Source organism: Natrix helvetica (genome assembly GCF_964273705.1).
Source record: "Natrix helvetica genome assembly, chromosome: 4".
In the NCBI taxonomy this organism is placed as follows: domain Eukaryota; kingdom Metazoa; phylum Chordata; class Lepidosauria; order Squamata; family Natricidae; genus Natrix; species Natrix helvetica.
In genome coordinates, this window is record NC_138550.1 from 171,456,442 (window position 1) to 171,480,748 (window position 24,307).

A 24,307-nucleotide genomic window follows, 5' to 3' on the forward strand; every position below is an offset into this window, starting at 1 on the left:
CTCCTGCCAGGCGGCCCAGCCAGTTACGCCAGCTCCCGGACCAAAATAGCCCCCGGGATCCTTTACCCTCAGGTGCCCCCCCCTCGCCCCCCAGTCAGGGAGTCCTGGCAGCGGCTGCAGCTTCAACGCCTCTCTCTCCCCCTCCCTCTTTTCCCTCCAGAGGGGCCGACCTGCTTGCCGTCAACTCGGATGGAAACATGCCCTACGACCTCTGTGAGGACGAGCCCACGCTGGACTTCCTGGAAGTGGCCATGGCGGAGCGAGGTGAGGGGCCCTTCCGGGGCCACGCTCTGACCGGGCATCTTGTGGGCAGAGCTGCTCCTGCTTTGGGGGAAGGCCAGGGCCCTGGGCGGCCTGCAGGGGGGGGGGGAGGCAGCACCCGGGCCCCCGACTCTGGAGAGACGCATCCAAAGGAAGAAGAAAGCCAGGGGTCCTTGGGGCTTCTTTGCAGACAGTTCATGACCCAACTAGATAACATCATCACATCATCAGTGCTGGGAGGGAGTGGGATACGCTGACCTTTTGTATATCAACTGAGTAGTAGATACAAATGAGAGCAAACCCCCCTCCCCTCCTCCTGGCACTGAGGATGTTACCTAGTCTGGATAATGAAACTTCTGCAAGGACACCACATTCTCCTCCTCCTCCTCCTCCTCCTCCTCCTCCTCCTCCTCCTCCTCTCTCCTCCTCCTCCTCCTCCTCCTCCTCCTCCTCCTCCTCCTCCTCCTCTTCTCCTCTCCTTCTTCAACTCTTTTCCCTCCTTCCCCTCCTCCTCCTCTCCTTCTTCTTCCTCCTGCTCCTGCTCCTCCTTCCTCCTCCTCTTCCTCCTTCACTTCTTCTTCCTCTTCCTCCTCCTTCCTCCTCCTCCTCTTCCTCCTTCACTTCTTCTTCCTCTTCCTCCTCTTCTTTCTCCTGTTCCTCTTCTTCTCTCCTTCCCCTCTTTTTCCCTCCTTCCCCTCCTCCTCTCCTCCCTCCTCCTCCTCTTCCTCCTTCACTTCTCCTTCCTCCTCCTCCTCTTCTTTCTCCTCTTCCTCCTCTTCTCTCCTTCTTCGACTCTTTTCCCTCCTTCCCCTCCTCCTCCTCTCCTTCTTCTTCCTCCTGCTCCTGCTCCTCCTTCCTCCTCCTCCTCTTCCTCCTTCACTTCTTCTTCCTCTTCCTCCTCCTCTTCTTCTCTCCTTCGATTCTTTTCCCTCCTTCCCCTCCTCCTCTCCTCCTTCCTCCTCCTCCTCCTCTTCCTCTTCCTCCCCTCCTCCCTTCCAGCACTGATTCTGTGACCTAGCGGGGTCATGCAAGGTGTGCAAGAGAACCGGCAAGCCTGGGGAGCCCCCAGGAGCCCCCGTTTCACCCCTGAGCCTCCCATCTCCTCCTTGGTGGGAGGAAGAAGCGTCTTAAAGTGAGGAGGGGTCTCTTCTGATCCTGAAGCGCCTGTGCTGCTGCCCCCTTCCCTGACCCCCAGCTGCTCTGCCTCCCCTTAGAGATCACCCAGGCCACCATTGAGGAGGCTCGCTCAGCCGTGGAGGGCTCCATGGTGAAGGACATCCGGCGGTTGGTGAAGGAAGGCGTCAGTCTGGACACCCCTCTGGACCACAAGGCCACCCTGGTGAGGGGAATCCGGGACCCTGGGGTGACACCCTTGGGGGATGGAGAAGTCCTCCTGAACCAATCTTCCTTCCTTCCTTCTCTCTTTTCTCATCTCCCTCCCTCCCTCCCTCTCTCCTTCCTCCCATTTCCCTCCCTTTCCCCTTCCTCCCTTCCCTTTTTCCTTCCCTCCATCCCTTCCCTCTCTTTTCTCATCTCCCTCCTTCCTCTCTCCTTCCTCCCATTTCCCTCCCTTTCTCTCTCCCCCCTTCCCTTTTTCCTCCCTTCTTTCCTTCCCTCCATCCCTTCCCTCTCTCCTTTCCGTCTCCCTCTCTCCCGCCCTCCCTTTTTCCTTCCTCCCATTCTCCCTCCCTCTCTCCTTCCCTCCCTCCCTCCCTCCCTCCCTTTCCTTCTCTCATCTCCCTCCGCCCCTCCCATTTCCCTCCCTTCCTTTCTTCCTCTCTCCTGCCCTCCCTTCCCCTTTTCCTTCCTTTCATTCTCCCTCCCTCCTTCTCACTTTCCTTCCTTTCCGCCCTCCAAGCTTTCTCTGCAAAAGACCTCTGCTTTCTTTCCTTCTGAGATGGCCTCAGGAGCAGGCTAGAAGCGGCTCCTCCTAGCCCAGGCCCTTGGGACTCGACCCACCTCCGCTAAGCCTTGGGAGGCCCCCCGTGTGGCTCAGGTGAGGCTCAGTCGCTCCGCCTGCCTGTCCCTGCCCACCCCTCTCCCCAAAGGACCAGCCTCCCCTTTTCCTGCCCCACAGCTGCACATCGCTTCAGCCAACGGCTACTTGGAAGCCGCGGAGCTCCTGATAGAGCACCAGGCCAGCCTGAGCGCCAAGGACCAGGACGGGTGGCAGCCACTTCATGCCGCCGCTTGCTGGGGACAGGTGAGTCCGCTAACTCCTCGGGGGTGGGGGGCGTCAGATGGGGTCCCCTCAGGGGCCTCTTTCTGACCCAGACAATTGTGGGTCGGGGGGGTAACCAGCCCCATCCCCCAAATCCCCAGAGGTTGGCTCTCCCCTTCAGGCCCACCCTGGGGTCTCCCTCCCCTGAACCCCTTTTCTGTGGCCGACAGATCCCCCTGGTGGAGCTGCTGGTGGCCCACGGAGCAGATCTCAACGGGAAGTCGCTGTTGGAGGAGAGCCCGCTCGGTGAGCCAGAGGGCTGGAGGGAGGGGAGGGCGGGGGCGGCCTGGACCTTCCGGGCAGAGGTGCCCCAGCGCCACAACTGGGCTGTGAACCCTGCAGGCCTGCCGCGCATAGAACCACTGCCCTCCTGCTGCCAAGGCCGCTGTGGTGCAGGAGGGAAAACACCACCAGGAGGAAGTATTTGTAGCTGGGGAGCCCCTGGCGGTCTCTGAGCTTGGCGAGCTCCTTGCAGTCGTTACCTGGCCTATCTAGGTAACACCATCAGTGCTGGGAGGGAGGGAGGTTTTCTCTCTGGTTATATATGTAACTAACAGGGCAAGTCTCTTGTACCGAATAGAATAGAATAGAATAGAATGCAATACAATACAATGGCAGAGTTGGAAGAGACCTTGGAGGTCTTCTAGTCCAACCCCCTGCTGAGGCAGGAGACCCTACAACACTTCAGACAAATGGCTATCCAGCATCTTCTTAAAGACTTCCAGAGTTGGAGAATTCAGAACTTGTGGAGGCAACTTCTGTTCCACTGATTAAGAGAGAGCCAACCCCACCCCCTTACAGCACTGAAGATGTTGCCTAGTTGGGTCATGAAACGTCTGCAAGAAAAGCAGAGAGCACGAGGGCCCCCCAGGAGGGAAAACCCATTTGCTCAGCTGCTTCCGAAGACAGAAGACTGGAAGAGACGTTTGGTGAACAGGAAGCAGGAAAGATTGGAACCAAGTTTTGTCTGTTACCTCTTGTGGTTCCTGGTATGGAACCAGTGATTTACACACACACACACACACACACACACACCTTTCTACAGTTGGGGGGGGGGGGAGAATCACAAGGGGAAACGTGACCAGTTACCACCTGGTCCCTGCACCCATACGGGTTGAGCCCAATTGGAGTTGGTGGCTGGAGCCAAGGCAGCTGCTTTGAGCCGTCGTCGTGTGGGGAGCCCCTCGGGGGCGAAGGGGCTTTGGGGTGGCCCTGAGGCTGCTTCTCTCTCTCTCTCCCCCTGCCAGATGTGTGTCCGAATGAAGACGTGCGGGCCAAACTTCTGGAGCTGAAGCACAAGCAGGATGCCATCATGAAATCCCAGGAGAAGCCAAAGACTCTGCTGCAGCGCCGGACCTCCAGTGCCGGCAGCCGAGGGTGGGCTCCAGGGGCCAGGTGGGAGGGGGGGGCAGCGAGAGGAGGAGGAGGAGGAGGAGGAGGAGGAGGAGGAAGTAGATGACAACAACCGTAGGGATCTTGGTGCTTTCTGAGCTTGGTGGTTTTCTTGCAGACATTTCTAGGTAGCATCATCAGTGTGGTAGAGGCCTAAGGTTCCTGGAGAGAAGGCAGGGAAGGAAGGAAGGAAGGTAGGAAAAAGAAGGAAGGAAGGTAGAAAAGGAAGAAAGGAAGGAAGGAAGAGGAAGAAAGGAAGAGGAAGAAAGGAAAAGGAAGGAAGAGGAAGGAAAAGGAAGGAAAGAAAGGAAGGAAAAGGAAGGAAGGAAAAGGAAGGAAGAGGAAGGAAAGAAAAGGAAGAGGAAGAAAGAAAAAGGAAGGTAGAAAAGGAAGAAAGGAAGGAAGGAAGAGGAAGAAAGGAAAAGGAAGGAAGGAAAAGGAAGGAAGAGGAAGGAAAGAAAAGGAAGAGGAAGAAAGAAAAAGGAAGGAAGGAAAAGGAAGGAAGGAAGGAAAAGGAAGGGAAGGAAAAAGAAGGAAAATGAAGGAAGGAAAAGGAGGAAGGAAAAGGAAGGAAGGAAGGAAGGAAGAAAAGAAGGAAAGACCAAATGGCTGTGGGATCCCTGGTGCTCTGTGGGTTGTTGTTTTTGCAGGCGTTTCATGACCCAAGTAGGTAACATCTTCAGGGCTAGAGGGAGTGGGGTTTCCGAGGAGGAGGACTGGGGGGGGGGGGGGGGGGGGGGCTGGTGCTCTCTGAGCTTGGTGGTTTTTGTGCAGACGTTTCATGACCCAAACTAGAGAACATCATCAGTGATAGACAGGGGGAGACAGGGTGGAGGAGGAGGAGGAGGAGGCCTGGGGAGGGCTCTACATTGCTGGGGGAGCGTGGCCCCTGGGGGACCCTCAACAACGCCTTGTTCCCCCCTCCTTCCCCCCCAGGAAAGTGGTGAGGCGTGTCAGTGTGACCCAGCGCACCAGCCTCTACCGGAGGGAGCATGCCAAGGAGGCCATCGTGTGGCAACGGCGGCAGAGCGAGGGAGAGCTGGAGGACGAGGACGGACAGGCCGACGGGCAGCTCCGACTCCAGGTGGGGGTCCGGGGGGGGGAGGGGAGAGGGCAGCTGCACCAAGGCCCGGCCCCGGCCCCTCCCCCCTTTCCTTACCCCAGACTCTGGGAAAGTCTCCGCTCCGTCCTGGGCCCTTGACTGACCCTCCCACGGTCTTTCCTTGACCGGTAGTCCTCGAGTTACGACCTAGTCCTCTCCCAGGGTGTACATTGCTAAGTGAGATATTTGCGAAGTAGGTTTTGCCCCATTTTGCGACCTTTTTTGCCTCAATTGTTAAGTGAATGGCTGCAGTTCATTTAGTCGCATGGTTGTTAAGTGAACCCGGTTTCCCCGCTTGCCTTGGCTGGTCAGAAGGTCGCAAAAGGGGATCACGTGACCCCGGGACGCTGTGACCATCGTAAGTCCGTGCCATTTGCCAAGCCTCTGAATTTGGACCACGTGACTGCAGGGATGCTGCAAGTCCCTTTTTCCCCCAGTGCCGTTGTAACTCTGAATGGTCACTAAATGAACGGTTGTCAGTCAAGGACTACTGGTTGTTGCCATTGGCTTCAAATCCAACCGAGTCGCCCCCGGATTCTCCCCTGGCCCTGCCGAGGCCCTTCCCTCTTGGACCTTTGCAGTGGGCCCTCCATCAGGCCTGCAGCCCTCTTTTCTTCGGGGTCTTTGGCCTGCCACACTTCCTGTTCTTCTGCTGGGAATCTTTTATGGTGGGAAAATACGGAGTGAGATGATATGCAGCCATAACAGCATTCTTTCTAGAAAGCCAAGGTCATCCTTTGTCTCTGCACCTGACCGGAACTGGACAGGTGGAACTGATAGCATGGCAGTGGGAGATTGGACCATGGGATGGGCTTGTGGGTGTGGGGGGCAAGATCTTGGACTTTCAACTGGGTGGGGAAAACCGGGAAGCTTTCAGATTCAGGTTTTCCCAGATGTGCCAACATGGCTCTCCCCCTTTCTGCCTGGGGGGGAGGGGGGGCTGCCCTCCCTAGATGCTTGTGGATGCTTATCCCCTTCCTGGGGGGGAGGGAGGGGGGCTTCTGCTCAGCTTAGACCCTTCCTCTCTCTATCCCAGCAGGGCCCCGAAGCGGAAGCAGGAGGGCCAGGGGAATGCAACGGAACGGCCCACCCTCACCCCTCCCACCGCAAGCGGCCGGAGCGCGCCTCTTCCTACCGGCTGGCTGCCCAGGAGGACCCGGCTGGCTCTGGCCTCAGCAAGGAGAAGGCCCACCACACCTTAGCAGACCTCAAGCGTCAGCGGGCAGCGGCCAAGCTGCAGCGCCCCCCCACGGAAGAGCTCCCTCCCGGCACCAGCCAGGCCCCTCTGGCCCCCCAGGCGGAGCCCAACGCCACTGTGTCCTTCACAGCAGCCAGCGGAGACCCTCCCCTCCTCAAGTTGACCGCTCCGGCCGAAGAGAGGCCGGCCCAGAAGAGGCGATGCTGCCGGCTGATGTGAGCGGTCCACTCTCCCGGGCCAGGCGGCATCCCTGGTGCTCAGGGTGGTCGAGAGGCTGATGTGGCGGCCCTGGGCATCTACACCTGGGGGTGGAATCACACCTACCTTGCGGGAGGAGCCTGGCATCTGGATCGGGACGATATTCTGTCCAGGTGTGGCGATCTCAGGGAGGGCTGAATGCCCTACTCCACGGAGGAGCAGAGTTGGAAGGGGCCCTGGAGGTCATCTAGGCCAACCCCGCTGCTCAAGTGCTGGGGACAAATGGCTGGGGGTGCAGCTTGGCCTGGCGTCTGTGCACTGAGGGTGGTGATGCCCAGGAGGCATCGGATGCGGGTGCCAGCGAGAAGATAGGGCGATGGCATGCCAGCCGGTCTGCCTGCACCCATCATTCTCTCTGACTGTGTTCCAGCTCTCCTTCTTTGGCTGCAGGAGGAGCTGAAAGGAGGGCAGCCCAGGTCTGCCCCATGGCAACAGAAGACCGGCTGCAGTCAGCACCCATGCAGCTCCAGCTGCAAAACCCCTGGGGACCACTGGATGGCAGCAGCGAGCCTGTTTGCTTCCTTTCTTGGGCTCCGTTTGGTGACTGAGTGCCTTGGGAAACCTGAAGTCGGTAGCCCTAAGCCCAGGGGCTGCAAGGCAGTGCCACCTATTGCCCTGGCAGCTCTCCAGGGCGGAAGGCAGTGGGGAAGCCTTGGGGGATCGATCTTTGGGGCAGCTTCCCCAGCCTGTGAACTGATATCAGGGTGAGTTGAGTTTTGGGGAGATGCTCACCTCTTTCCCTTTGTACCCTAGGGCAGGTGTGTGTGTGTGTGTGTGTGTGAGAGAGAGAGAGAGAGAGAATCTTAGACTCTTAAGGCTGGAGGGGACCTTGGAGGTCTTCTATCCAACCCCCAGACAACTGAATGTCTAATCTTTCCTTAGCTTTAGGAGGGCAGAAGGTGCCTCATTCCAGGCTTCTGGGGGAGGGAGAATGCTGGGGCTGATCCTAATCCCCTTAGCAGGTGGGGGGGAGGGGTCTCCAGGGCAGGTGGATCACCAAGACCCTCTCCCTAGTGCTCAGGTGCCGGACTCTGCCTGGCCAGTTGTGGGAATCGTCCACTTCCTTCTCTCCATTCCCCTTTGCGACCTCTGGATTTCCTCCTCCTTTTTTTTACACAATGCTTTTTTTTGGGGGGGGGGGGTGGGTTTAAAAATTGGACAGTGTATTTCTTTCTAACGGCTCATTTTTAATCCTGACGGCTTTCTTGTCTCTGGTCAAGTGCTAAATGGGTGGCCTGTCCTTCCTGGGGTCCGTTGGGAACTTGCAACTTTAAGACGGGTGGACTTCAATTCCCAGAATTCCCCAGTCAGCTGTGCTGACTGGGGAATTCTGGGAATTGAGATCCACCCGTCTTAAAGTTGTCAAACTTGTAAAAAAACAAACCAGGTGTAGATGGGAGAAAATGTTTTTGACTGGGCTCAAAAATCCCCTTTCCTGCCTCCCTCTCTCCCTTTGCAAGTGGAGCCCACCCCTTCCCACTTCCCACTTTCCCAAGTCCTGGGGGTCCCACCGGATACGGGGAAAGGAGGATTAACTGCATGGAAGGAAGATCCGGGCAAGCCGGTGATTTTGCCCTCATCTGGTACAAGCTTGGAGTGTAAGCTGCTAGTTCTCAGTGTGGAAATGCCCTTTGCCTGGGTTTCCCTCCAAGCACCTTTGGTTTCTGTCTCGAGTGGGACTGAGCCCCTAAAATGAGGTTTTTTTTTTTCATTTTGGTAGCATGCTGATGTTTCAACCCATCTCCTTTTTGGGCAGTAAACCACGATCCAAAGCAGCATTTGGGCCATCATGGCAACCTGGTGTCCGGCCTTAACCCTCCAGCCCCTTCCCCTCTTTTCCCGGAGCCTCCGCTTGGGCAAACGTTTCCGTCTGCTTGCAGTCCCAGCCAGAGAGGAAAGTGCAGGGAATCCAGCTGTCCGTGTTCTTGAGTTTTGCTGAACATAGGAAATCCGAGTGAAGGCAGCCATACATGTATATACTCTCCCTCCCTTCCTCTCCCCCTCCCTCCCTCCCCCTGTCAGAGTTCCAAATAGCTTCCAGGTTTGCCCACCCAGTTGAAAGTTGAAGACCCTGCCCAATACCCACAAGTCCATCACGTGGTCCAATCTGCCACTGCCATGAAGACAGATTCCTCCCATCCGGTTCCAGCCAGGTGCAGAGACAAAGATGACCTTGAGTTTCTAAGGAGAACGTTGTTATTGCTACATATCACCCCACTCCATATAATCCCCCCTCCCATTTTCCCACAGTAGGAAGTGTGGCAGGTCTGGAGTCCAAGAGGAAAAGAGGACTTGGAGGCATGAACCCCCCCCCTCCGCCCCTCTTGCCTTCCCCTTCTCCCCATTCAGTGGGAGGATGTCCCCTGAGGATGGGCTCCATCACAAATCCGAAAGCTCAGCCAGAATCCGAATAGAGCTGGGAGGGACCTTGGAGGTTTTCTAGTCCACCCCCTGCTCATGCAGGTGACTCTGTACCATTTCAGACAGGTGGCTGTATCCAGTCTCTTTTGGAAGACGTCCAGGGATGGACCACCCCCAGTTTCCTCTGCAGGGAAACTCTTCCACTGGTTAATTGTTCTCACTGTCAGGAAATTCTACCTTCTCCTTGATGAGTTTCCACCCATCGCTTCTTGCCTTTGGAGAATAGCTTGACTCCCTCTTTTTTGGGGCAGCCCCCTGAGTCTGCTCTCACGTCTCCCCTTCTTTTCTCTAGACTGGCCATGCCCAGTTCCTGCAACCGTTCTTCATCTGTTTTAGAAGACTAGATCTTTGGTCCTGGGGACCAACCCAGATTGGATCCTGGGACACGTATATCCGCCTGGTATGTTCAATATTCAGCAGAAATCAAGAACATGGAAAGGCTGGTTTCCACTTGCCTCCAGGCCAAAGCTCTCTGGAATAAAATACCCCCTTATCCCCACGCCTAGTAGGTTTAAAGGCCTCGATCCCCTCCCTTTCCCTTCCGCCCTCCAGGCCGGCCCTCTCCGGTGCCTCCGATCTCTCCTGATAGCTTGTGTCCTCAGACATTGGACCGTTTTGGTTCTCCATCTCTGGACTCACTCGACCTTATCAATTGCCTTTTTTATAAGCGGTATTCCAAATGGGGCCTGGCCAAAGCCTTACATGGCAGGATTAGGATCTCCTGTTCCCTGCTGGTCATCCCTCTGGTCAACATCCCAGAATTCTGTGGGCCTTCAGAGCTGTCTGGCCATCTGCCCGTTTTGGAGTCGTCTGCTGGGAGCAAAGCTAAGTCCTTCTCTTCGCTTCTTCTATTCTCGTACTCCAAATATTGTACTCCAGGTAGTCCTTGACTTAACATCCATTCGTTTAGGCACCGAAGTTACAACAGCACTGAAAATAGTGACTTGTGACCGTTTTTCACACTTAACGACTGCTGCAGCATGTGATCAAAATTCAGCCGCTTGGCAACTGACTCGTACTTGTGACGGTTGCAGAGTCCCGGGTCGAGTGATTCCTTTTGCGACCTGATGAGTAAAATGAAGGGGAAAGCCAGATTCATTTAAGGACCACACTACGAACTTATGAACTGCAGTAATTCGCGTAACAACAGTGGCAAGAAAGATTGTAAAGGGGAAAAATTAACAAATGTCTCGCTTAGCAACAGAACTTTTGGTTCACGAATCGAGGACTGCCTGCCTGCTAGAGGATTGTTTTCTCCTGTGCTCTGTGGCCTTTTTGGTCAGGAATCCTGCATCTTCCCTCACCTCCATGACCCAACAGGGAAGACCTTGTGCCTCCCGCTTGCCTCTCAACCAAAGTGCCTTTCAGAAGATCATTTTTATGGGGCTTCGGGGGGGGGGGGGGAATGGGCTCTTCCCCAAAAGAAACCTGGTCCAAGGCAGGCTGGCAAGCTTGGCATACTTGAAAAACCTTAAATTGCACGTGAAAATAATGCAGCCTTCCTGACCCGACGGGGGGAAAGAATCAGCATCCTTTCCCTTCTGTCTTTTTGCTCCTGTGTTTTTCATTCTGTCTCCGTGGAAGAAGAAGATCTTTTTTGGAGAAGGGCCTGGTGTCTTGTCTCTCTTTGATCTGCTCCGTCTCTGCTGGGGAGTTTGGGGAGCCGAAACTGAAGCGAAGAGAAAGGGGGGAATCAAGCCCCTCTCCAACTCAGGAAGGGCTCTCCCAGGTGGCGCCTTTTCTCTCTCCTCCCACCAGAGAGACCCCCTCCCAGACCCCACGCAAAGACCCCCTCGGCAGCTATTCATGGGCTCTTTTCTTTTTTTAAGCCTTTTCCCCCCCCTCTTAAATACAATTACATTCACAGAGTTATTGTTCTTATTTATCTTTATCACCTTTACATATTTATTTTTCCGTATAAAATGTTGAAATATACATTCTGCTTTGCTTACCATCCCATTCGCCTATTTTATGTTATCCCCACCCTATTTTTTCTTTTCACCCTCCCTCCCTTCTCTACTTCCTTCCTTCCTCCTCTCCTTTCCTTTTCCTTCTTCCCTTGCCTCTCCCCTACTCCTCTTCCTCTTCCCCCTCCTACCCTTTCTCCTCCTCTTTCTATCCCTTCCTCTCCTTTCCTCTTTCTTTCTTCTCCCCCCTTTCCTCTCTCCTCCTCTCTTCCTTTCCTTTTCCTTCTTCCCTTGCCTCTCCCCTACTCCTCTTCCTCTTCCCCCTCCTACCCTTTCTCCTCCTCTTTCTATCCCTTCCTCTCCTTTCCTCTTTCTTTCTTCTCCCCCCTTTCCTCTCTTCTCTCCTTTCCTCTCTTCCTTTCCTTTTCTGTTGTTGTGGTTATCTCTTTTCATCACTCAACTGGTGTATTTTTGGGATGGCATTCCCACAAACCCGGTTCTAATTTTATGCTTGTCCTTTCCTATTCCCTTTTCTTCTCTATCAATTGGCTCATTTCTTACGATGCCACTGGCTGCCCTTCCCAGCTTCCTCCTTGGCACAGACCCTGCCAGGGTGACCCCCTTCAGGTGGAGGGGGGGGGAGACCAGCTGCCGGTAATCCCCCATTTGTGCCATGCTTTCATGCCCAGTCTTGGTTTGCCTCCACTCGGTGGGTAGATGGCCGCAAGATCTCTTTCCGGGGATTAGGACCCCCTGCTCCCCCCTTGCAGCCTGGGAGTAGGCAGGGAAGGCAGCGGCTTCTGATTTGCCCCTTTTCTATGATTAAAGGCATTTTGGAAAACTCCCAGGCAGCATCTGTGTCTATATGCGTCTGCACTGCCCTCCGGGCATCCCATCCAAAAGAGCTGTGAGGGCTCGGACTCTGGGCATGAGGGAGGCAGGAGAGGGGCAGAGGTCGGTGCTCTCTAGCAGGGAGAGAGAGTGGCTGGGTTTTCTTTTTTTAAACTTGAACATTTTCAAGTTTAAAACCACAAGGAAAAAGAAAAAGAAATACAAAAACAAATCCAAAACAGATAAAACCACAAACAACATAACAATATAATATAATTTTACGGCTTCCCGTATCAGCATATATATTCTGCTTTCGTAGTTTACTATTCAATTATTGCCTTCTGGTAGTTTTTTAACGGTTCTAACACTAATGTGATAATTATATTGTAATAGAATAGTAAAGTATACATATTCAGGTTTTACGTACATACCTACATTTTTCTTCATAAAAATGTGGCTGAGTCTTCGTAAAGCAGGAGTGTCCATCCTTGGCCTCTTTAAGACCTGTGGACTTCAGCTCCCAGAATTCCCCGGCCAGCCATGCTCAACGGCCTCAGTTAAAGACTGCAGATTTGGCACAACGTGTTAAGACGGAGACCGAGACAAAGGCCGGGACTCACGGCTCTTCTCCTTTTCCTTCTGGGCCTGCCTCTCTTCTCACTCACCGCCGAGAAACAATGACTGGTCAAGGCAGGGCAGCGTCCTTCACATGCTGGTTTCTGCTCCAGGAGAAGTCAATTCTTCTGCACCTTCTCTTCTTGGCCTCAGTCAAGCTTTTGGTGTTTGTAGCCCATTATTTATATCTTGTTATTCCTTGATGTACAGGGTATCTAGGGCAGAAGGCCTTCAAACTTAGCAACTTTAAGACTTGTGGACTTCAACTCTCAGAATTCGTCAGCCAGCTGGCTGACGAATTCTGAGAGTTGAAGTCCACAAGTCTTAAAGTTGCCAAGTTTGGGGACCCCTGATCTAGTGGGTTGGACTAGAAAACCTCTAAGGTCCCTTCCAACTCCGTTATTCTGTGGTTGACTTTTTGATACCTTCTGCTAAGAGGCCCTAAAGGCTCCAGAACAGAGGCAGGTGCCGGGGGGGGGGGGGGGGCTTTACAAACCTGTGGACTTCAGTTCCCAGAATTCCTGAGCCCAGCCATGCTTTCGGTTCATGCAGTCCAGGTGCTTTAAGGCCATGGGGCGTCCAACTTTGGCAGCTTTAAATCCCAGAATTCCCCAGCCAGCCAGCCAGCCCAGCTCAGGAATTGTGGGAGGTGAAGTCCACAGGTTGAGGAGATGCCCAGTTGCCCACCCCTGCTCCACAACCTCTTCAGCCTCTCTGCAACCCACAGTGTCCCATTTACACTTTATACCCCTTTGTGTAAATAAACAGAACCATAAATTTCACACCTGGACAAGGTAAGTCTAGGCCTACCTTTATCCCAGAAGTTTCCAACCTGCCCCAACAAGCCCTGTTCCCAAGATTATAAGAGCTATCCCAAAAGTGCTTTTTTCAAGAGGACCTTCTGGTTTTTCTTTGAAGACCTTTCGCTTCTTATCCAAGAAGCTTCCTCAGCTCTGACAACCATGAGAGGTGGATGACTCTGAATCTCAACCCTACGAGAACTGGGCGCCCCTCCCTCGCTTCTTTACTAGGCAGCCTCCTTGAAACTAAACAAATACAGGATACAGAATAACAGAGTTGGAAGGGGCCTTGGAGGTCTTCTAGTCCAACCCCCTGCTCAGTCAGGGAAAATGATACTATTTTAGACAAATGGTTGCTCTAGTTTTTTCCTTAGTTCTAGGTTGCTTCTCTCCTTGATTAGTTTCCATCCGTAGCTTCTCCTGCCTTCAGGTGTCTGCGAGACCCTCGAGGGCATCTCCTTCTGGCCTCCTTCGCGGTGGGGAGATTGCTTCAACCTGTTGCAAGACCTGCCAGGGGAAACAAGGTTTGTGTCACACGCAGAACTAGGAGTGGCCATGGGCTTGGCTGCTGGGTATGGGGCACCTGCAGGAGCCACAGCCCCCTGAGTCAAAAATGAGTGCAGCATAAACACCACTTGAAGCCCAAGCCAGCAAAGTACAAGCTGCCTAGGGTGACCATGGCTGGACTGGTCAGTGGACCTTGAGGGGGTTGTTGTAGGTTTCACTGCTCCAGAATTCGACAGGTGAGACAAGCGAGCCCATGCCAATGGATGCACCACTCCTATTTCTGGGGGGGGGGGAGGGTCCAAACCATGGTGAGGGCATCTGTTTAGCCTCCGAGCTGTTGGGTCAAAAACTCCTGAAGAATCACTGAAGCTCCAGTGCAAAACTCCCGTCTTCACCTGGGGGGGGGGGGCTCCTATCCTGGGAATTGGCCAATAGGTGTGCCATCCCACAGATTGGGTGCAGGGCTTTGCGTTGGAAATACTTGTTTCAGTTGACCAAGCGAAACTTGGTAGAAAGTGAAGTTGGTGTCTGGCTCATTACGACTACAAGGACTGCTAGCATGGTGAGAGATTTGCATGCCCAATCCAGTCCGTTATCCCAGCACACCTGTTTAAAGGCTGGCTAGATCGGAATCACAGAATAACCGGTACCATTGCAGACAAGTAGATGCCCAGTCTCTTCTTAAAGACTTCCAGTGTTGGGGCATTCACAACTTCTGGAGGCAACTTCAGTTCCACTGATTAATTGTTCTCACTGTCAGGAAGTTTCTCCTTATTTCCAGGTTGCTTCTCTCCTTGATTAGTTTCCACCCATTGCTTCTTGTTCTGCCCCCAGGTGCCTTGGAGAATAAGTTGACTCCCTCTTCTTTGGGGCAGCCCCTGAGAGGTAGCACAGCCTCTCTCTCCTGTGAGATGACCGAGCCACCTCATCCCCTCTATTCACTCGCATCCATCTTTTCCTGGGACTGCCCCACTCTCACGTTGTGCAAGACCGGGATGACACTGGCTTCCTCCTGCACCCCTCCCAAAACAGCTTTAGGTCTGAGTGGCTGGATGAGGGTGGAACGTGATCGGGATTCCCCAGAGGGCAAAGAGGCGGCGGAGCTAGGAAAATTTGGGTGGCAGGAAGAGGGCTACATCGGCGATTCCCAGAACGTATCGGTAGTTATGCAAATAGTTGCTTCAGTCTGGCAAGATTCTGCCTGTAGATGAAGAACAACCAGGAAGCTTCTCTCAAGTAAATCCTCGTGTCGTTCTTGGGGCCTCACAGGATGCCTCTCCTAGGTCCCTGATGCAGTGAATTGGGTCAGAAGCACATCAGGAATTAAGCTGCTCTCTCCATTGGATCCAACCATTCATCCAGGTGGTATAAGGGCTTCTTCCTTGGGCAGGGGCTGCACCTTTCCAGCCCAGCTAGGATTCTATGGACCTACCCAACACCTGCCAGCCTAAGCAGTTTGCCATCAGACACACACACACACACACACACACACACACACACTGCATGAAAGTTGTGTTCTGAGTGGTCTACCCCTGCCTGAAGACCCTTACCACAATCACCACAGTAGGATTTCAATCCTTCACTGCCAAGCAAGAGCCACCAATTCAGACAAATGCGCCCACAGGAAATTAACTCTCCCCAACTCTGCCCTATGCAACTCTTGCTGGTTGGTGTGGCTGCATCTAACAGGGCAATTAACCAGGTGAGAACCATTAACCTGGGAACAATTAACCAGCAGAACGGCTGCCCTGGAGGGGGCTTCCAAGAGGAGGTTGGGCAGCCACTTGTCTGGAATGCTAGAGGGATGGAAAACCTTTTCGGCACTGAGTGCCCAAACTGGATGGCACATGCATGTGCATGTGCCAGAGCGCCAGAACCCAAAGATCAGCTGGGCAGCATGTGCATGCCTTGTTTTTTGTCCATTTTCAGGCTGCTTTTTGTGCTGTTTTGGCCTAAAAATGGCCTCGAAATGGGCCAAAAACAGCCTGAAAACGGCATGGAAAACAGTCCAAAAACAGCCCCTTTTTGCCTGTTTTTCAGGCCATTTTCAGGCCATTTTCCAGCGCTCTGGTGCCCACAAAGACCAGCTGGCAATGGTGCACATGCCCACAGAGAGGGCTCTGCGTGCCGCCTCTGGCACACGTGCCATAAGTTCACCATCACAGCTATAGGGTCTCCTGCTTGAACAGGGGGTTGGACTAGAAGACCTCCGAGGTCCCTTCCAGCTCTATTCTGATTGATCTCAAGGACTCCGCAAGGATTCTCCCTCCCAGGCAGGATTTGGGGCTTCTGTGCCACAGACTGGGATCCATGTGCTATGACCATACATACCAAACCATTTGGGCCTCTGGCTTCAGAGGAATCTGCCCCAAGAGAGGGCTCACTCTGTTCCTTCAATGCAGGAAACTTGGGCTGCAGGCACAGCTGGAGCACAACTGGTGGCTGGAGCGGAGGCTTGGCTTTTTCCTGCTCAGGAGTTTAATCTGCTGTGACCTTCTTGAACTGCCTTGGAGGTTTTGGCTTAGTTTCCCTGAATTTGACCTTCCTGGGTTGAGTAACCCTGGTTGGTCAAGAGGGGGCCGTTCCTTGAACCCCTCCCTTGCCCCAAAGCCAGCCTCTGCTCCAGCAGAACCTGATGTGCCGGGCCCCGCCCTCTCCCCTTTGTACAGCCTGCCCTACCTGCAGCCACCTTCCCTTGCGCCTCCTCCTCCTCCTCCTCCTCCGACATGCTCTGCCGGATGAGCGGATGAGCGAGGGAAAACTACTTCGGAACTGTCACTTCTACTGTTTGCTGACTGGCAAAAAGGTCCCGCTGGGGATGTGAACCAGGGGGCTCTTTAGCTGGCTGTGAAGTGCCCGGAGGGAGTTGAGGGCAGCTCACCTCGGGGGCAGCCCAGCCGGATTGGACTCTGCTCCTCAGGCAAGACAACGGGTGAGCAAAGGAGTTGGGCAACGGGGTTGGGAGGCTGTGCCAGCTGGGGAGCTTCCAGGTGCCCATCTTATGCAAGGCAGGTCATGAGGGCCAGAAGCTGCTGGGTTGAAGGGGCCACTTGATACCCATCCAAAGTCCAGGCTCCTCCTTTGCCCCAGTGAGGTGAGTGCAGCTTCTTCTCCATCTCCTTCCTCCCCCCCTTCCTCTTCCTCTCCACAAACCCCTCTCCCTTCTAGTATTGATGATGTTACCTAGTTGGATCATGAAACATTTGCAAGGAAACCGCCAAGCTCAGAGAACGCCAAGGACCCCACAGGGACGTCTCTGTCTTCCACACGGAGTAAGAGGAAGAGTGTCCCATTAATCTTTGGTAGCCAAAAACGAGGCGGCATCTGTTAGCTCCTTTTCCAACTTGCAGGTTTCATTGAAAGTCCGAAGTTTTGGGAGTTTAACTCGGATGCGCAGCGAGTGAGTAAGCTGCAGCTCACCAAGGCCTTGAACCAAACTTGTGAGTCAGAAAAGGTGTTCCCAGATATCCTGGGCGATTTCTCTTTTTCCCCTGGTGGATTTGCTCCTGCTGGCTGGATTTCAGACACCCCCAATCTACAGATGAGGTCTGAGTCAGAGGAAGGGGGAAGGGACCCCTTTCGGCCAGTAGGTGGGGACTGTGGCAGAGCCCAGCTGGTCCGTCCTGCAGCCTTGGGCCTCTGCCCCCCCCTGCATGGTCGGTAATCCTCAGTCCCCCCCCCCCACTACAAAGCCTGTGATTCAGAGTCCTTCCCTGCTCTGCTGCAGGATGGGCCTCTTTAAGGCAGTGGGGTAAAAGGGGCATCAGAGATGGGTCAGGGCTGCTGAGGACTGGGCACAGCTGGCACCTTGCACAAACTGGGGTGGGGGTGGGCAATGGGGCAATGGGCTCCATTGGTCAAAAGCAGAGGGCAGCCTGTGTGGCTGGCATTGGGTTGTGCAAAGGGCTGTGAGACACTGGTGCTCAGATCTCCCTCTGGAGTTTCTCTGTCCTCCGGATCACGCTTGCCCCAAATGTGCTTTTTCAAAACGGGATTTTCCTGGTTTTTCCTTGAAGACGTTTGGCTTCTCATCCAAGAAGCCCTTCCTTCCTTCCTTCCTTCCTTCCTTCCTTCCTTCCTTCCTTCCTTCCTTCCTTCCTTCCTTCCTTCCTTCCTTCCTTCCTTCCTTCCTTCCTTCCTCCCTCCCTCCCTCCCTCCCTCCCTCCCTCCCTCCCTCCCTCTCCCTCTCCCTCTCCCTCTCCTTCCCCCTTTTCCTCCCTTCTTTCCCAATCTTCCTTCCTTCCTCCCTCTCTTCCCCTCCCACCCCTCTGTCTCTCTTTAGGAACAGCACCTCTGGGGCTCCGATCCATGCTTCATAATACACAGGCAGATTTTTCAACCGTCCACGTGCTGAAATGTATCCCACCCACCCCCTCCGCAGGGACAGGTGTCAAATGCCCAGCCAGGGAGCACGTGGGCCCGGCAGTCCTTTCTCGGCCGGAGGGGGGTCTGCCGGGAGCGAGCGGAGGATCGCCTGGCATCTGGCCGGAGTGACCCTGCGCCACGATTTCCCCCTCTTCGCGCCCCTCGTGAGGCAGGCATGGCAGGCAAAGTGAGCTGCGCCTTCTCCAAACGCTGCTTGGCCAGGTGAGCGGCAGGCAAAGTCCCAGGGCACGAGGGGGCAAGCGGACACCCCCCCCCCCGCTGAGAGTTGGCACAGCAAGAGGGAAGCCGGGCTGGGCGGGACACCCTGGAGGCTTGAGCCAGAGGGGGGCGCCAGAGTCCGCTTCTGTGCTCTGCCCACAGGGTCAGGGAAGTCAGGATGGCAGCCATAAGGACGCGCGAAACTCCGGGTGGGAGTTAAAAAGGAAGAGACGTTCAATCTCTTGACCCCCCCTCCCCATTTCCCATGCACCCCCGTCAGGGTTGGTTTCTGTTTCCTTTGAAAGCGCTTCCCCCTCTTTGAAACCCTGATAATTTTGGGGAAAAAGTATCCCGTCTTGGCTACATTTTGGTTTATTCTCGGGCTTCTTTAACCTGGACTCTCCTTTGACCTTCCTCCTCCTCCTCCTCCTCCTCCTCCTCCTCCTCCTCCTTCCTGGTAAGCGGCTATTTTTACCTTGCCAGGGATGGGTGGGGGGCTTTTGTCCCGAGGGCTTGTATAAAGAAGCCAAGCTGGCGCCCATTCGCCTTCGTCTCTTCCCCACCACCACCACCTAAGGCGATGCCCTCTGCATATGCTCAGAGGCCTTAACCAGTGGCCGCTGCCCACCAGCCAAGGCGGAGGAACTGAGCCGCCGCGGCGTGAAATAAGACCCCCGTCCCGCCTTGCCCGCTCCTGCAGCCGCGGCTCGGGGAACGCTCGGCCGGAGCCCCGGGAGCGCGAGAGGGCAGCGGGGCCGGCGGAGCTGTCCGGGGCTGACCGGGAGCAGGGGGTCCCGCGGGCGCCCTGCTGGGGAAGAGGCGCTTTGCAGGGGAGGCGGCGGTCTCGGCTGAGCGGGCACCCCGGCCCGCCTGCAGGTAAGAGAGGGGCTGCCCCGTTGCAGGAGGGGGCGCGCCTCGGCAGAAAGGGGGGCTTTGGGATGGGGGGGGAGAAGGAACTACAACTCCCATGGTGTGGGGTCGGGGGAAGAAGGGGGGCTTTGGGCTCCAGGTGAGATTCGGCTGGGAGGGAAGGGGTTGCCTCCTCTGCCGCCTTAGGGCTCCGGAGGGAGTTCCCCAGTTGCAGGAGCTGACCCCGACCCTCAGCCCCACCGCCCTGGCCGGCCTCTTGGCTCCGAGACCCACCCAGGGCGCCCCCAGAGACCCTCTGGTCACCTGGGAGGCTGCCTGAGCCAAGGAGACCAAGAGCCTTGGAGGCTTGGCTGGGGGGAGGGGGCAGGATCTGAGGATTCTTCCCTCCCTTCCTTCCTCCTTTCTTCCCTCCCTCCCTTCCCACTTTTCCCCTCCCTCTCTCCTTTCTTCCCTCCCTCCCTCCCTCCTTTCTTCCTCCCTCCCTTCCTTCCTCCTTTCTTCCCTTCCTCCCTTCCTCCTTTCTTTTCTTCCCTTCCTCCGTTCTTCCTTCCTCCCTTCCCACTTTTCCCCCTCCCTCCCTTCCTTTTTTCTTTCCTTCCTCCCTTCCTCCTTTCTTCTCTTCTTCCCTTCCCACTTTTCCCCCTCCCTCCTTTCTTTCCTCCCTCCTTTCTTCCCTCCCTCCCTCCCTTCCTTCCTTCCTTCCTCCTTTCTTCCCTCCCTTCCTTCCTCCTTTCTTCCCTCCCTCCCTCCTTTCTTCTCTTCTTCCCTTCCTCCTTTCTTCCCTTCTTCCCTTCCCACTTTCCCCCCCTCCCTCCCTTCCTTTTTTCTTTCCTTCCTCCCTTCCTCCTTTCTTCCCTTTCTACTTTCTTCTCTTCCTCCCTTCCTACTTTTCCCCCTCCCTCCCTCCCTTTCTCCTTTCTTCCCTCCCTTCCTGCTTTCTTCCCTCCCTCCCTTCCACTGCTTGCTCTCTGAGCCTGATTCCCAGAAGGCCACCCCAGGTGAAGCTCTCTGCAAAGGGCCTTATTGAAGGAACCCCCCTGAAATGGGGGGCTGCCTCCTGGCCTGGAGTTGGGGTGGTGTTCCCATTGGCACCAGGCCTCCTTCTGATTGGGTGCAGCCAGGCTCTTGAGCTAATGATTATGGGATCTAATGAGACTTTGACCCGATTTATCTGACGTCTCAGCCCAATAAGTATTCCTTCTTGAAAGACGCCTGTCAATCACTTCCTTCGGGTACGCCGGTCTTCTCCCACCAGGAAACCCTGCGAGGTAGGCAGGTCTCCCCGGCTGCGTTGGGCAGGGGTCTCCTCTTCCAGTCCCACTGGAGCCCCCTCCCCTCCCCCAGCTCTTGGGCTAAGATGGAGGGTCTTCCAAGGAACCCCGTGGCTGTGGTGGGACTAGAACTGGGTCTCCCTGTCCCACACCAGCCCCCTCCCCTCTGCCCAGCCTGGTGGTCCCACAGCCACAGGGTATTTAGGATTTTTCCTTCCCTGTCTTTCGGGTGTCTGGGGGGGGCAAAGCATCTCCCTCCCTCGCATTCTTTCTTTCCCTTTCTCTCTCAATCCCTTTCTTTCTCCATCTCTCTCTGTCTCGCTCTCAATCCCTTTCTCTGTCTGTCCCACTCCCCCTTTTCCCTCTCTCCCTATCTATCTCCCTCCCTCCTTCTCTCTCTCTCATTCCCTCTCTGTGTCTCTCCTCTCCCTCTTTAATCCTCCTCTCTCGTTCCCTCCTGCTCTTTCTTTCCCTTTCTCTCCTTCTTTCCCCACACTACCCTCATCTCTCTTTCAATCCCTCTCTCTCCCCCTGTCTCAATCTCTTTCTCTGTCTGTCTCACTCCCCTTTTCCCCTCTCTCCCCACCTCCCTCCCTCCTTCTCTCTCTCTCTCTCTCTCTCATTCCCTCTCTCTGTCTCTCCTCTCCCTCTTTAATCCTCTCCTCTCCGTTCCTCCTGCTCTTTCCCTCTCTCCCCACCCTCTACCTTCCTCTCAATCCCTCTCTCCCTTTCTCTCTCAATCTATTTCTCTGTCTGTCTCACTCCCCTTTTCCCCCCTCTCCCCACCTCCTTCCCTCCTCTCTCTCTCAATCCCTTTCTCTTTCTCTCCTCTCCCTCTCTTAATCCCTCTCTCTCTCCGTCCCTCCCGCTCTTTCTTTCCCTTTCACTCCCTCCCTCCCCCTCCCTCCCTCTTGTCCTCTGATGGTTGTGGAAATTTCTGCAGGGGTTTTGCATGATTTTGCAAGCCGAGTTCCTCTTTTAACAGCAGATTTAAGATATTCTTCTACGTACAGGATACTCCCTGTTTAACTATCATTTACAGTTGGGACTCAGTCAGTAAGCAAAGTAGTCGCTAAATGAAACCGTGAATTGTGCTTAAGATCTTACTTCCGCTTTCCTGGCTCTTTTGGCCTGCAAAGGCCTGGAATTGGCTCACAACTGTACACCGCCCCGAGTCCCTTTCGGGAGAGGGGGCGGTCTAGAAGCATTAAATAAAAAAAAAAAAAAAAAAAAAAACAAAGTCCCTTTTTAATCATGGTTGTAACTGTGAATGGCTGTTGTCCAAGGCAGTTGCTAAATGAGGACTACCTGTGTGAGCTCTAACCCTGAATGCCCTACAGGAACTGGCCATGTTTGCCTGACATTCTAAGCTGGTTTATCCACAAAGGGGCTCTCACAAAACACGGGTTAACAAATTAACCTTTTTTGGGGGGGGGGGGGTTAAATGTCACAGATTGCATTATATGCTAGTCAAACAGGCTGGATATAATTTAACCTATAATTTATTGTAAGATAATTCGCTGGGTAATGGAAAAAAATTGGGTACAGGAGGTCCTCGACTTACGACTGCAACTGAGCCCAATATTTCGAATGCTAAGCGAGACTTGCTAAGTCAGTTTTACCCCATTTTATGACCTTTCTTGCCACAGTTGTTAAGTGATTCACTCTGGTTAGTGGTTGTTGAGAGAATCCCCAGATTACCAGAAGGTCTCAAAATGGGATCACATGACCCCAAGACACTGTAACCGTCATAAATACGGGGAGGCTGCAACGGTCATAAGTCTGAAAAACTGTCACAAGTCTCTGTTTTCAGACCCATTTGAATAGCCACTAAATGAATTGTTGTAAGTCAAGGAATATCGGTACAATTATAATTCTATTATTCTGAAGTTATTTTGTTCTATTGCTGCCTTTTCCTCTCGTTGGAGAAATCAGATCAGTAACTTTGATGATGACGCAGCCTCAATGCCGGATGCAGGGGCTCATTTTGGGGCTGGGGGTGGCAAGCGGTGGTCTTCGAAGGTGAGCTTCAGCATCACAGGGGGTGAAAGACGTACAGAAAAGGAAGTCAGGGGAAGATATGGAACCCAGACGATACGCCAGCAAGTAGAAAAGGGGGCGGGGGGAGAGGACGGAAAATAGGGAAGAAAATAATAATATATAAGCATTTATTCAAAAGTAAAATACAAATAGGGAAAAAAACATAATCAGGATAGATTTGAGAAGGGAAGGGAACAATAAATGATATTCAACAATGTTTGGGTCTGCGGAAATACCACCCCAAGAAAATAAAAATTAAGAGCTGGAAGAGACACCTACAACAATAGAAAAAGAAAGGAAGAGAGGAGAAGAGGAGAGGAGAGGAAGAGGAGGGAAGGAAGAGAGAGGTGAGGAGAGGAAGATGGAAGGGAGAAGGAGAGAGGGAAGAAAGGGGAAGAGGAAGAGAGGAGTAGGGGAGAGGTAAGGGAAGAAGGAAGGGGAAGGAGAGAGGAAGGAAGAAAGTAGAGAAGGGAGGGAGGGAGAAAAGAAAGGGAAAAGAAGGTGGGATCAAAAGGGACGAGGGATGGTAAACGAAGCAACCCAAATGGCTTGTTATAACCCTGAAAATGGAATGACAAATGCATAAGGACGACGAATGTAAACAAGAATAATAACTATGTGAACGTGTTCCTATAATTGCATGTAAAAGAACAAAAATTTTTTTTAAAAAACTTTTCCAGGAGAGTCAAGGGGGGGGGCTACCTTCACCCTCCCCCCAATTTCTGGACCGGTGTGTGTGTGAGAGAGTGAGCAAGGGAAGGCATCAAGCACTGTATGGCCAGGCCATCTGACATCCTACGGAGCCCTGGGCGGTGTGTGTGTGTGTGTGTCCCAATGTTGGCTGCTACATCTGTTGAAATTCTAACTGCAGGGAGGGTCCCAAGGCAGAGAGCAGATTGCTCAGGAGGAAGGGCAAAAGGCCGGGGTGGGGTGGGGGCAAAGGGCAAGGCTGGACTGGAGGGGGGATTATCCAGAGGGCGCTTGCTTGCGACATCTGTGTCCCCCCCCCCCCCCAAGTCTCTGCTCTGCTCGGGAGCTTCCTTTGCAGGCTGAAGTCCACCAGTCTTCCCTTATCAAGTCCTCGGAGCAAGATTAGAGGGTTGGGGGACTCACCTGGGGCCCCTGGCCGGTGAGTCAAGCATGGGCCTGGGTCTGCTCACTCAGAGGTAGATGCTTTGGACAGCCATTTGTCTAAAATGGTGAGGGTCTCCAACTTTGGAACTTTAAGACTGGGAATTCTGGGAGTTGAAGTCCTCCAGTCTTAAAGTTCCAAAGTTGGGGACCCCTGGTATAAGGCCTCCTGCTTGTGCAGGGGGTTGGACTAGAAGACCTCCAAGGTCCCTTCCTTCCAACTCTGTTATTCCGATTTCAGCCTCTGGGCTGGGAGGGCTTGTGCTGGCTGTTATCAGGGGAGGGGGCTGCGGAGACCCTATCTCTGGATGACCCAGAGCTTCTGAAGGCCAATAGGGGGAGGGGTCCTAAGGGAATAAGAGACTGGATGCTTATTTAAAGATATAGGCTCTTTGGGGTTTTTAAATTGTTACTCTTCGAACTGGGCTTTAGGATTTTAAGGGTGCAAAAAAGAAAATTCGAGTAGGAAGATTTGTGGAAAGAAAGCAGCACTGATTGTTGTGTGGGGCGGCTATAGAAAGAATAATAGAATCCTAGATCTGGAAGGGACCTTGGAGGTCTTCTAGTCCACCCCTCAGCCCAAGGCAGGCGTGCGTATTCCATCCTGTCCAGTTTTTTTCTTGGAAACCTCCAACAATGGAGCACTCATAATTCTGGCAAGGAAGCTGTTCTGTTGATTAATCATTCTCAATCCATCAGGATAAAGCTGGAAGGGACCTTGGAGGTCGTTTAGTCCAACCCCCTGCTCGAGCAGGAGACCCTATGCCATTTCAATCAGAATGGAGATGGAAGGGTCCTTGGAGGTCGTCTAGTCCAACCCCCTGCTCAAGCAGGAGACCCTATGCCATTTCAATCAGAATAGAACTAGAAGGGACCCTGGAGGTCTTCTAGTCCAACC

General features: G+C 54.0%; 2 protein-coding genes across 3 annotated transcripts in view; both read left to right on the plus strand.

Moving 5' to 3' along the window:
* PPP1R16A (protein phosphatase 1 regulatory subunit 16A) overlaps positions 1-9,285 on the plus strand; it is a 30,867-nt gene extending 21,582 nt beyond the window's left edge. The window contains exons 5-11 of the mRNA XM_081953251.1: positions 161-264; positions 1,476-1,600; positions 2,339-2,464; positions 2,653-2,728; positions 3,730-3,859; positions 4,811-4,958; positions 6,016-9,285. Coding sequence (XP_081809377.1) covers positions 161-264; positions 1,476-1,600; positions 2,339-2,464; positions 2,653-2,728; positions 3,730-3,859; positions 4,811-4,958; positions 6,016-6,393 — 1,087 coding nt within the window. The 3' untranslated portion in view covers positions 6,394-9,285. The remainder of the gene's footprint in view (positions 1-160; positions 265-1,475; positions 1,601-2,338; positions 2,465-2,652; positions 2,729-3,729; positions 3,860-4,810; positions 4,959-6,015) is intronic.
* Positions 9,286-18,038: 8,753 nt separating this feature from the next.
* GPT (glutamic--pyruvic transaminase) overlaps positions 18,039-24,307 on the plus strand; it is a 32,538-nt gene continuing 26,269 nt past the window's right edge. The window contains exon 1 of one of the 2 annotated variants that reach the window (XM_081950868.1): positions 18,039-18,100. In XM_081950868.1, the coding sequence (XP_081806994.1) occupies positions 18,054-18,100 (47 nt within the window). In that variant the 5' untranslated portion in view covers positions 18,039-18,053. Of the gene's footprint in view, positions 18,101-20,160; positions 20,236-24,307 lie in introns of those variants that run through there. The other variant, XM_081950870.1, reaches the window with a different exon arrangement.